Here is a 13,693-nt window from a genome sequence, read left to right on the forward strand (position 1 = left end):
ACCGAGATTTAAGCAATATAGGTTTTGAGAATTATAGACAAAAAGATAGCTATGTTTTACAATAAAAAGCTCTGCGAAAAGCAGGTGTGAAATGTGAGAAATTTTAGCTGATTTCCAGGGTTAAAACAAGTAGTAAAGTAACTTCAACTCTCTCGCCCGCCCCCCGCCCCCCACTTTTTAAAAAATGTTTGATCTGTGTGTTTTACAACTCTCCAAGGGCCTGAGTTTTTAATGCATGTAAGTGACAAAGGGTGACTTTCAATATTGTTCAGTATTCCTCTCTAAAGCTTTAAAATAATTCCAGTTTTCAAGTTGTCCTCCACATGACTGAGGCTAGTGAATATTCATAGTCTGCTTTCACCAAAGCAGCATGCAAGTACACCGTGTTCCTTTGCTAAGGTAGTTGGGTTGCCCCTATACCTTTGGGAAACAGGAATCTGTGAAGAATGTGTTACAACTGGCAACCTACCCTAATTTTTTCAGAAGGAAAATAATAAAGGCAGTGAAGATCCAAGAGTAGAGTAACAAAAGTACCTATGACCATGGGTGCAAAGCATTTTATAGATTCTAACTTGCATCCTTTGCCTAAGGGTTTAGGGAGGGAAGGTTAAGAAATACATCAGCCATTTCCCCACTTCATTGAGATGGGGGGAAGGGGAAAATGGAACGTACAGGTCAAAATACTGGCTGAAATGTAGAAAGCTTCCATTGTAAGAGAAGTATGCTACTGGACTTTCAAACGCTCTGTAGTTGTTAACAGTGTTGATCTTAAGAGAAACACCGACTCCATGCCTTTTGAAGGTTTTAAACTGTTTTATGTCCCAAACACTTCTCCAGGTGTGGTAAAAGAGTAGTTCATTGATGTTTTCATTTATTAAACTTGAAGTAATATAATTCTTATTAAAAATAATGCCTTATTGCATTAACTTAATTTTAATTAATCTTCTAAAGTTAGGATCTTTTAAAGGTAATAGGTAATTTTAAGAAATAGTAAAGAACAGATTACGTCTTTATGTAGAATTTGATAAAATTGCTCTTAGAATTGCATTAATAAAAGACAGATAAAGCCTAGTTCTGCCTCATAGAAGGCCTACCAGTGACTTTCAAAACATACAGATTTTCTATGATATAATTTACTTGGACCATTTCTGGGTGTCAGAAGAAACTGAATTTTAAGAACCACTCTCCTCAATTATAAAAATGACCTCAAATCTATAAAGAGCAAAAGCTTTGAAAAAATTAGCTTTAGACTGTGGGATTTACTTACAATTTTTTCCCCTGGCCCATCTCTGTTTTGGCATTGACAGCTCGGCTCAAAACTTGTTTGACCACTGAAGCACTTGAAAACACTTGGAGCAAAAACAAATTTGTCTTCTAAAACTATAAAATGCTGACAAAGCCTTGAGAGAGGACACTCAAAAAAATGCCTTCTCTCAGTATACAAACAGCTCAGTCTGAAGGCTGCATGGAACACTGTTAGTCAAAACAAGTTCATTATTCTAACCTTGAGCTCTGAGAGAAGGTATGTGATATATTCTCATTAACAAAGGATCAATGGCAAATTTGAATTTCTTTTTCTATCCTTCTGTTTTATGTTTTATTATGCTTAAAACTGCATAAATTAATCCATATTCAAAAAGAATTCCTGGTACTGTAAGAGGACACCTATGGAAGAGCTGGCTAGCTGTCCACCCAAGTCCGTTCCACCTTTCTTGCACAGCAATGCAGGAGCCACATGCCCAGCGACAGCGCATCCACAGCCCCTCTGGCAGGTAGACGGGGCCACGTGACTGACTTCTCTCCGACAGGCTGTGAGAAGTGGTATGTGTGTTTTCCAGGCCTGGCTAATAACCTGCCTCACCAGGTTCATGCCTTGACACTCACGTATTCTCTCCCCTTGTGAGCTGGAATGGAGAAGAAAACCACGAGTGCCCTGGAAGCTACTTGCTGAAGACGGCAGAGAGGCAGTTGGCCTGGGTCCCTGAAACATCGCGTGTAGCAAGTGTTCTAACTCTTCTCCTGAGCCCTAAACTGCTTTAGATTGTCATGGGAGAAAGAACTTTTACGGTGTTCAAGGCGTTGCATTTTGGGTCTTTTTGTTACCCAAGTTACTCTAAGCTATACGGCAACCATTCATTCACTCCCTTTTTTTTTAACTCATTTTTTGTGAGCACTGAGCTATGCTGGGCACTGGCGTACAATGGTGGATGGGGAACTGGACAGACACCGGTCCTTGCCACTGTGACTGATGTATTTTGGTTACTGCTCCAACTGTAGTTTGTTACCCTGTTAATATTATCTTCATTTTTAAGATGGGTGCTATCTGAATAGCCCTCAGCACCCTTGGGCCATACAGCTGCCAGAGGGACCCTTTCCAAAGGTACTTCAGAAAATGACTTTTTTTCTCTTTAATCTTTGAACGGTTCCTCATCTCACTCAAGGTAAATGCTCAAGATCTAAAGACGGCTACAAAGCCTTAAGGGATCGGGCCCCTTGCTACGCCTCTGACGTCATCTCCTGCAACACTCCTTCCTCACTTCTGCTCCAACCATGGGAGCCTCGTGCGCATCCTCAAAAGGCTAGGGCTGTTCTCCCTCCACCTGGATGGTCTCTCCCCAGATATCCTGATGGCTCACTTTCTCACCTCGTCCAGGTTCCCGCACAAGCACCGTTCTCAGTGTGGCCTGATCTGAGGACTCAACCCATGCAATGGCAACCCGTAACCTCCCATCCATTTCCCATCTTATTTATCCTGCTTCACTTCTCTCCACAGCATGTGCTGCCATCTGACTATATGTTGACTTGTTTCTTATCTGCCTCATCCTTCGAGAATATAAACTTCAGGATGGCAGACAGTGTGTCTGTTTTGGTCACCATTTTGTCTTTAGTGCCTAAAACAGTGCTTGTCATATAGTTAATGGTTGTATGATGGAAGGAATGACAACTTTTAAATCAGTGGTTCAAATGGCGGGGTTTTTTACATTATATTGACACCACTCAGAGAATCACTGTCATGTAGTTTTGGACAGGAGTTCTTGCTGAGTTATACTGCATTAAAAACATGAGCTGAAACTTTCTGCATTAAGTAAATTATTGTTCCTCAACAACAGATAAAATGGTTGGGAGGGGGACAGAGGGGAGAGTGGAGGAGTGAAAATAGGCTGGGTGGCTGTCCTGATATTCCAGAAGAGTTAAAAAAGGGCCTCAGCTATGTGATGGCAATACAAGGGGAAAAGGGGGACATATTTTTAAAGCAGTCCACGAAATCTGACGTATGACTGAAAAGTTGGAAGAAAGACTGGGAGTAAGGAAAAGGAAAGGACTTCAAAAATGACTAAGAAGATGATGATCTGATGAAATCAGATTGGTATACTGAGTGAAAAGAGACCAATGAGGAAAAGAAGATGAGTTTGATCTTCACGTGTTGACTTGGGAGGACTATCTAAGGTGAGCTGCAGAAAGCATCGCCTAAATGTCGATTTCTAAGTCATCTGTAGAGAGGTGACATCGGACAGCATGGAATTAGAGAAGCTCTCATGCGAGGTACTGATGGAAAAGAGATATAAGGCAATTATCTGCATAACATTTACATCTAAGCATGTTTTGCTGAAGATCAGCCAGTAGAGGACACAGTAAAGAAGAATACAGTCATTGAGGTAAGAGGACAAAGAGAGGTCAACATCCTGGAGGCCAAGGGAGGAAGAGTTCTGAGAAAATAAGAGTATCAAGCACCACAAGGACTTCGGGAGGTCAAGGACCAAGCGGACAACAGCACAGCGGTCTTAAAAGACCAGTTCCAACCACATGTCCACCCAGTGACACAGAGAAAGTGGTTTCTTAGAGAGGTCTTTAGAGGGGTAGAATTCAGATTACAGGGGTTGAAGAGCAAGTGTGGAAAGAACTGGAAATGCAGATTCTTCAAATTTTTTTTTTTTTTTTTTCGGTACGCGGGCCTCTCACTGTTGTGGCCTCTCCCGTTGCGGAGCACAGGCTCCGGACGCGCAGGCTCAGCGGCCATGGCTCACGGGCCCAGCCGCTCCGCGGCATGTGGGATCTTCCCGGACCAGGGCACGAACCCGTGCCCCCTGCATCGGCAGGCGGACTCTCGACCACTGCGCCACCAGGGAAGCCCCTGGGGTCTCCTTCTTGAGTCTCCTCTCCTGGGACCTCGTCATCTCCCCATCCTTTACACGACTGTATGCCTCAGGGCTCACGGTCCCTGCGGCCACTTCCCCTTTCTGTCCATCCTCGCTCCCTCGCTCATCTCATCCAGTACACTGACTTCAGATCGCCTCTATCTGCTGCTGGCTCCCACGATGCACCTCTAGCCAGGATACCCTCCCTAAACTCGCAGAAATCCAGCTGCTTTCCTGCTGTCTCCTCTTAGATATTTGACGGGCAGCTTAACCTTAACATGTCCAACACTGAACCACGACGTCATCACCCAAACTTCTGTCTTCTCCATCTCGGTAAACTGGCCACACAAATCTTCTAGTTGCCAAAAACCTCGGAGGCATCTTTGACTCCTCTGTTACTTTCACACCCCACAGTTATGTAATGTCAGGAAATCCTGTCAATTCTATGTTCAGAAATAGATCCAGAATCCACCTATCACCTCGTGACTACTGCAATACACGACTCCAGGAGGACCCATGCACATGTTAGTCAATATGAGCAATGCCCCCTAGAGTACTGCACTGGGCAGCCTGCAAGGCAACACGTGCTGGCTCTGGTATCACCTTCGTTCACACCATCATCAGCGCAAACCTAGATTATTGCAAGAGTTTCCTAACGGGTTTTCCTGCTTCTTGCCCTTGCCTGCTTACTGTCTACTTACAACACAGCAGTCAAACCAAATTTCAGTAAGTCACATCACTGGTCTACCTGGAACCCTCACATGGGTTCTCATCTCACCTGGAGTAAAGGCAGAGTCCTTAACAATAATCTAGGAGGCCCTACTTAATCTGTTCTCTGGCCCCTCCAACTACCTCTTTCACTTTCCTCATTCTCTTCTAACACTAACAGTATCTTTGTGGTTTCTTGAACATTCCAGATGAGTGACTGTCTCGGGGTCTCTGCAACCTGCTGTGAGAGTATGGCTTGTTTCCTTACTTCCTCTAGGTCTTTACACTCAAGTGTCAAATTCTTGGGAGTCTCCTCTGACCACTCTCTTTAAAATTGTATCCCCTGCCCTCTCACAATTCCTATCCTCATTTCTTGCTTTATTTCTTGCTTAATAGTTATCACTATCTAATATATTGTATGGTTTACTTTTTTTTATCTTGATTTTGTCTGTTTCCCCTACTGGAATGTAGGCTCCGTGAGGGCAGTGATTTTTGCTTGTTTGTCTCACAGCTGTATCCCTAGATTCTGAAATATTTCCTGGCACACAGAAGGCATATAATTATGTATGTTTTTCCAGCTACAGAAACAAAAGTTTAGTCAGTGTATAAAGAACTTGAAGTGGGAGAAGGTTTTGGAGGAGAGTGGGGTAAAGTAAAAATAGAAGGTTAAAAGTAAGTAGGAAGTTAAGATGCACAACTGCACCTTCAAAACTAGTCTAAATCCTAGTCATTGTTATGTGCCCTGGCTCTTTGCTTTGTGGTGACCTGTGAAGATGAGATTTAAAATTAATGGAATATGAGAGTCAGAAAAGATCTTTGAGAATACCCTCACTTCACAGATGAGGAAGTTTTGCTTCTGTCTCAGTTGTGTTGGCAGGGTTTTAAATTATTCATTGCAACAAAGACACGGTCCACCTAGCTCACTTATGTTAACATGTGACCTGCATAATCCTGGAATGCAGAAACTGGCAGCTAAGGTGGAGACAAACCCTTTCACAGAAAAAAGACCAAAATGGAATTAGGCTCTCTCCTCTAACTGTTTTTAAACAAAGACGATGTCCACAGTTTTAGCAATCACACACATATTCTAAGGAATAAATGTACTTTCCCACTTTTATTAGCTATTACCACCTAGCTAATTAAGATACTATTCCTGGTGGAAAAAAATATTGATGAGTTAAGTTCATTTTAAAAGGGATTCAGAGAAGCACATTCTTCTCTGAGAAGCCAAGTGTCAGACTTTTAGTCACTGTAATTCTCTTCAGCAGATAAACAAATCATGGGCCAAATAAAGAGCTAATGGAGTTAGTATCATTTAGTTTATTAAAAATGTTACTTTTCCCCCAAATAAGAATTAAGTTAGTGTTAAAAACCATTTAATGTGCAATGGCTCCAAAGCTTACATTCCGTATTGGGAGAACTGTGTCAGACACGGGTCTGAGGTGGATGACTGTCTCTGTCCATTCTAGCTGATCAATTTATTTCTAGAAACAGCGTACCAAGACATTTGGAAGAAAATGGAATAAACATGTTTCCCCCAGATTTGTATTTATGCATATTTTATTTAGGGAATAAAATAGGGAATCTTCTCTGAGCACATGCAGAAATTGACAATGGGAAAATGAGTGGCCCATAAGTTTTGCTAAATTTACAGAAAACCCAGCATGGAGGTAAAAACTGCTCAGAGATAAAGCAGAACAGAGGCTTTACACATTTTAAGAATGGGTATTACCTATTACCGATTTTTATTAGGGACGCTAGTTCATGTTATATTATAAAATTCATCTTTAGGTTTTTTTTGGGTTAAATTTCTTCAAACTATAGGGAATTAGAAGACAGACTTTTGTTCTCACTTTTCAGAGAAACTGAAGCATACACAAAAAAGGATGACATATATTTATAGTTAAACTGCATAAATATTTAGTTATTGACTAAAACCACCTGCAATAACTTATGTATCAAATTAACGATCCAGAGTTCAGGTCTGAGGTAACCATGTAGGAGATTAATTGTTTTGTTTCTGAGGAATAGAGGAAAAAAACTATTTATAGTGTACAGCTTTGAAATTAAATTTCTGAACACAAAGACAGTTGATCCTCTTCCTGTATGTATTCTTCTTTCACCTCACTTTAAGTTCAATCATTAATTTTTTTTACATATTCATATAGACAGGAACAAATAAAATGGGGGAGTATAAGGAAAACTGCTTTGACAATTTTATTCCAAAAATAAAATTTAAAAATGCTCAAAAGAATGAGAGGAAACTCAGACCTATTTCAATAACATGGAAACCGAGGCATGTGTTGCCCCTTGTTCCTTTGGCAAAATGTAATCTACCTTGGACTTGATTCTTATATTTATCAAAAAGAAAGACATGTGTATACTTAGTAGCTCTTAAGGTCTTTTTCAGAACTCATGCTCTATAATTCTGTGAAACTCCACATTGATATTTTTTACAAAGCAAGGAAAAGAGGTGTGATATTCCCTAACTGGCCACAAGTAAAAATTGTACGGAAGTATGCACTTACCACAAGACTATCTTGGTGTTCACCGAGCTCAGAAAGTCTGGAACTGGATTTCTGACGTTTCGGTTTGCCCCTTTCTCCAATATAACCAGAAGTATTTTCATGTAATTTTTCCACTTCATGATGAACATTCAAAATACATTCATCAAGGTTGTTGAGCCCAGAAGGAATATTTTCTTTGTTGATAAGTCCCCTTGAATTGAAAAAAGATTTAGCTTAATTTTACTTTAAAAGGTAAAAGGGACATTTAAATGACATTGCCACTGCATCACACAGAAAGTCAGAAGAGTGCTTAGAAATTCCAGGTTGCATCTTTGATCAAAATCTGAGCAGAGTGCTACTCCTGAGACCACTTGGTGCCAAATATATCACATTAAAAGAGAAATCATTCCCAGAGGCAAATTGGCAAGGGCTATGTTTCTACCAATGAACACCTTTTGTATTTGTACCAAAAGTAATCTGTATTCAAATCAGGAGAATAGTGCAAACTTACAAAGACATTTCACATAATTCATAGGTTTTATATAAATACACACACACACACACACACACACACATCTTATAAAGTAATATAATGTATGAAGAAAAATCTGAAAAGGAAATCTGTCTTCTTCTCCAGAATGGAACACTGATTCTCCCAACTGCGAAAGACATTTTAGCACAGTAGAAATGCATTAATACCTAAATCTGACTGCATTAGATAATCTTGGTAGAAATAGTATAATAAAAACTATGGAATACAAAGCATTTTAACTGAAATAGGGATTCATTATTTTCCAGTACAAGTTTCTGGATGTAAGCTTATAACTAGAGTTCCTTCATGACTTAGTTTTAGACATTTTAATTATAGAAGTTAATTCATTTAATGCTCTTGAAATAGTTTTCCTTAAGTATTTTAACATTCCCTTTTTTTTCCGGTACGCAGGCCTCGCACTGCTGTGGCCTCTCCCGTTGCGGAGCACAGGCTCCAGACGCGCAGGCTCAGTGGCCATGGCTCACGGGCCCAGCCGCTCCACGGCATGTGGGATCTTCCCGGACCGGGGCATGAATCCGTGTCCCCTGCATCGGCAGGCGGACTCTCAACTACTGCGCCACCAGGGAAGCCCTAACATTCCCTTTTAAGAGGTTTTCACAAAATTAAATTACTTACCAAAATGTTTACCCTTTACTACATCACAGAACAAATTAAATCATCAGTGCAGCATCATGGCTTGGTCAGGTACAAATGAATGAGACTTTATACACTCCCTCATGGTGTGACCTTAAAGGTATCTCCCTGAAGCTAGAGGTTTTCATACTAAGTGAAGTAAGTTAGAAAGAGAAAGACAAATACCATATGATATCACTTATATATGGAATCTAAAATATGGCACTAATGAACCTACCTACAAAACAGAAACAGACTCACAGACATAGAGAACAGACTTGCGGTTGCCAAGGGAGACAGGGGGAGGTGAGGGATGGACTGGGAGTTTGGGGTTAGTAGATGCAAACTAATACACATAGAATGGATAAACAACAAGGTCCTACTGTATAGCACTGGGAACTATATTCAATATCTTCATATAAACCATAATGGAAAAGAATGCAAAAAAGAATATATATATGTGTGTAACTGAGTCACTTTGCTGTACAGCAGAAATTAATACAACATTGTAAATCAACTATACTTCAATTTAAGAAAAATATATAAAGGTATCTCCCTAAACACCCAAAGCTGTTATCTTGAAATAAATGAGCTCCAAAGAGTAAAAATAGATGACCATATTTTACTATATTTTCCTGACCATATTTTCAGTTCAATCATATCCCCAAGTGAAAGATAACATTAAATATTTATTCTGCAATTTAAATTCATATCCGGTCTCAAATTCACAATCATTTGTTTTACTATTTAAATTTGTCTTCTTCTTTCTCTTCATATTTTCCCTAACTCCTGGGGTATAAATCCAATTGTAATTTTTTAATGGAGGAGTTTTTAGATTTGAAAGATGTCATGGACTAAATTGTATTCCCCCCAAATTCATATGTTGAAGCCCTACCACCAACGTGACTGTATTTAGAGACAGGGCCTCTGAGGAGGTAATTAACGTTCTGCAGGAGTGGTTACTCTGTGTTTCATATTTCTCTCCCTGTCTAGCCCTTGTTCACTTTTTAAAAAAAAGTTTTTATTGGAGTATAGCTGCTTTACAATGGTTCTACTGTACAGCAAAGTGAATCAGCTATATATATACATATATCCCCTCTTTTTTGGATTTCCTTCCCATTCAGGTCACCACAGAGCATTGAGTACAGGTTCCTGTGCTCTACAGTAGGTTCTCATTAGTTATCTATTTTATACATAGTATCAATATTGTATATATGTCAATCCCCATCTCCCAATTCATCCCACCTCCCTCTTCCCCCTTGGTATCCATACATCTGCTCTCTATGTCTGTATCTCTATTTCTGCTTTGCAAATAAGACTATCTATATCATTTTTTAAGATCTCACATATACGTGTTAGTGTATGATGTTTGTTTTTCTCTTTCTGACTTACTTCACTCTGTATGACAGTCTCTAGGTCCATCCCTGTCTCTACAAAGTACCCAGTTTTGGGCCTCCCTGGTGGCGCAGTGGTTGAGAGTCCGCCTGCCGATGCAGGGGATACGGGTTCGTGCCCCGGTCTGGGAGGATCCCATATGCCGCGGAGCGGCTGGGCCCGTGAGCCATGGCCGCTGGGCCTGCGCATCCGGAGCCTGTGCTCCGCAACGGGAGAGGCCACAAGAGTGAGAGGCCCGCATACCGCAAAAAGAAAAAAAAAAAAAAAAAAAAAAAACAAAGTACCCAGTTTTGTTCCTTTTAATGGCTGAGTAATATTCCATTGTATATATGTACCACATCTTCTTTATCCATTCCTCTGTTGATGAACATTTAGGTTGCTTCCATGTCCTGGCTATTGTAAACAGTGCTTCAATGAACACTGGGGTACATGTGACTTTTTGAACTATGGTTTTCTCTCTGTATATGCCCAGTAGTGGGATTGCTGGGTCATATGGTAGTTCTATTTTTAGCTTTTTTTTTTTTTTTTTTTTTGCGGTACGTGGGCCTCTCACTGTTGTGGCCTCTCCTGTTGCAGAGCACAGGCTCCGGACGCGCAGGCTCAGTGGCCATGGCTCACGGGCCCAGCCGCTCCGCAGCATGTGGGATCATCCCCGCGGCATGTGGGATCATCCCGGACCAGGGCACGAACCCATGTCCCCTGCATCAGCAGGCAGACTCTCAACCACTGTGCCACCAGGGAAGCCCTATTTTTAGCTTTTTAAGGAACCTCCATACTGTTCTCCATAGTGGCTGTATCAATTTATGCTCCCACCAGCAGTGCAAGAGGGTTCCCTTTTCTCCACACCCCCTCCAGCACTTACTGTTTGTAGAATTTTTGATGATGGCCATTCTGACCGGTGTGAGGTGATACCTCATTGTAGTTTTGATTTGCATTTCTCTAATAATTAGTGATGTTGAGCAGCTTTTTATGTGTCTCTTGGCCATTTGTATGTCTTCTTTGGAGAAATATCTATTTAGGTCTTCCACCCATTTTTTTGATTGGGTTGTTTTTTTGATATTGAGCTTCATAAGCTGTTTGTATATTTTGGAGATTAATCCTTTGTCAGTTGCTTCATTTGAAAATATTTTCTCCCATTCTGAGGGTTGTCTTTTCATCTTGTTTATGGTTTCCTTTGCTGTGCAAAAGCTTTTAAGTTTCATTAGGTCCCATTTGTTTATTTTTGTTTTCATTACTCCAGGCAGTGGATGGAAAAAGACTTTGCTGTGATTTATGTCAGAGAGTGTTTTGCCTATATTTTCCTCTAAGAGTTTTACAATATCTGGCTTTACATTTAGGTCTTTAATCCATTTTGAGTTTATTTTTGTGTATGGTGTTAGGGAGTGTTCTAATTTCATTCTTTTACATGTAGCTGTCGAGTTTTCCCAGCCCCACTTATTGAAGAGGTTGTCTTTTCTCCATTGTATAGTCTTGCCAGACTATTGTATAGTCTTTGTCAGAGATTAGGTGACCACAGGTGTGTGGGTTTATCTGTGTAGCCCCTGTTCACTGTTTTTTTTTTTTTTTTGCGGTACGTGGGCCCCTCACTGCTGTGGCCTCTCCCGTTGCAGAGCACAGGCTCCGGACGTGCAGGCTCAGCGGCCATGGCTCACGGGCCCAGCCGCTCCGCGGCATGTGGGATTCTCCCAGACCGGGTCACGAACCCGTGTCCCCCGCATCAGCAGGCAGACTCTCAACCACTGCGCCACCAGGGAAGCCCCCCTGTTCACTTTTGACCTTACACTACCGTGCTCCTCCCCGGCCCACCCCAGTTACCCACTACCACCTGGACCACTGTCCAGCTTTGTTCTACCATGCTCACTACCGCTTCCAGCCTCTGCTTGCTATCCCTCTGTCCAAACAACGAGGGTGGAAAGCACAATGTCATGACACACTAAGGATTTTTAAAATGCAGTGTTGCTACATACTGTGTGGCAAAAAGTGAGGCAGAGGCTAAGAACAGTGTTAGATGAATAATTGGTACTTGCTGTATAACACAATATAGGTGACACAGACTAATTATATACGTAAACACTTTCTATAAAGCTTAGTCAGTAGCTAATTTTAAATGTAAATATGTCCCATATTATAATTTCCCTATTTTCTAAAGGAAATATTACAGCACCCCCTCCTATCCACCAGCTCTAAGACAAATATTTTTTAAAACGTGCTGCTTATACCACTTGAAAAGTCAGTGGGTAATATTACTGATACTTTTTAATTTCTAAAATTACATTTGTTAATATAGCTCTTAAACATCTTTATAATGTGCAGCATGGAATTTATTTATACTATTTACCTTTTGTATTTTCTTTAAGCAAAGAGAAGTTGCTTTTTTTTCCATCAACGTTTTGATGTAGATTATGAGTCCAGGTGAAAAGGAACGAGGCAAAGTAGGGCTTGGTTTAGTCTTTATCATTTAATAAGAATTTCAAAATAATAACTTTATAGAGACTAAATGCTACAGTAGATAAAACCTTCAGGAAAAATATGGGACTATAGTCTATTCTATATAAATTTATTTTCCTTGACAATTTAAATCATGATTATTCAGTAAGATGAATGGTAATTACTCATTTGTATTTTATCAAATCTTAATGGAGAATAAAATTTGTTGTAATACTCTTCTTGAAATTCATGCTGAGAGAATGCCTTATAATTAGTCATTATAACAATAAAGAACTCAAGCATTTCCTCTTCTGTTAGACTTAAGCTCAACCTTTCTTCTACTAAAACATCATCAACTGGCAGAGCATTTACAGTAATATTCTGGTATTTAATCAGGTCAAAATAGTAGGAAAATCTGCTGGCTCATAAGCAAGTCTAATAGCCAACTGAATGTTGTCTAACAAGGGAAAAAACCACCTCTGGACAGGCATGTGGCAATTTTCTCCTCCAGTGGTTTAGGATCTCTCTAAATATTGACAAGATATTCATGAGGAAGCCATGAAATGTATTAAATCAGAGGTGGCTTCCCATAACATGCAAAACATCTAGATGAAAAGGAAATATTTATTCAATCACTTATGAATCTCTAAATGCCAGCCAAGTTTAGAAGGGTCAAAATGAAAACTTAAAATTTTAACCTGAGTACTGAAATGAGAGTGTCTATTAACACAATCAATAATTTGGGTGTATATATATATATATATATTTTTTTTTTTTTTTAAATTTTTATCTATTTACTTTATTTTTGTCTGTGTTGGCTCTTCGTTTCTGTGCAAGGGCTTTCTCTAGTTGCGGCGAGTAGAGGCCACTCTTCATCACGGTGCACGGGCCTCTCACTGTCGCGGTCTCTCTTGTTGCGGAGCACAGGCTCCAAACGTTCAGGCTCAGTAGTTGTGGCTCACGGGCCTAGTTGCTCCGTGGCATGTGGGATCTTCCCAGACCAGGGCTCGAACCCGTGTCCCCTGCACTGGCAGGTGGACTCTCAACCACTGCGCCCCCAGGGAAGCCCCCAGGTGTATATTTTTAAAAGAAGAAGAGCAAATGCAAACAAGAAGTACCAATGCCAACTCACATGTCGCTGCCATGTCGAACTTCATCCTGCTCCTTGGACTGGCGTCGTCGCTGTTTGGTGGATGTGGAGAAAGATGCTGATGATGTTCCAGATTCTGAGTCCTCTGAACTTTGGCCTCCAGAGCTATTAACGTCCAAAAGATGTTGTTCTACAGCTGACCGGATGGTTCTTTCTAAGAGTCTGGTAAAAAAGAATGCAGAGTCAATCAAGCAATGAAACTTAT

General features: G+C 40.6%; 1 protein-coding gene across 2 annotated transcripts in view; it reads right to left on the bottom strand.

Moving 5' to 3' along the window:
• The window catches only part of FAM13A (family with sequence similarity 13 member A), a 329,540-nt gene that overhangs the window by 49,436 nt on the left and 266,411 nt on the right, over positions 1-13,693 (bottom strand). For both annotated transcript variants that reach the window (XM_081232918.1, XM_081232919.1), the window contains 2 exons: positions 13,471-13,650; positions 7,373-7,562 (listed from right to left, as the gene is read on the bottom strand). In XM_081232918.1, coding sequence (XP_081089044.1) covers positions 7,373-7,562; positions 13,471-13,650 — 370 coding nt within the window. The remainder of the gene's footprint in view (positions 1-7,372; positions 7,563-13,470; positions 13,651-13,693) is intronic.

Source organism: Mesoplodon bidens (assembly GCF_964165515.1).
Source record: "Mesoplodon bidens genome assembly, chromosome: 1".
NCBI lineage: Eukaryota > Metazoa > Chordata > Mammalia > Artiodactyla > Ziphiidae > Mesoplodon > Mesoplodon bidens.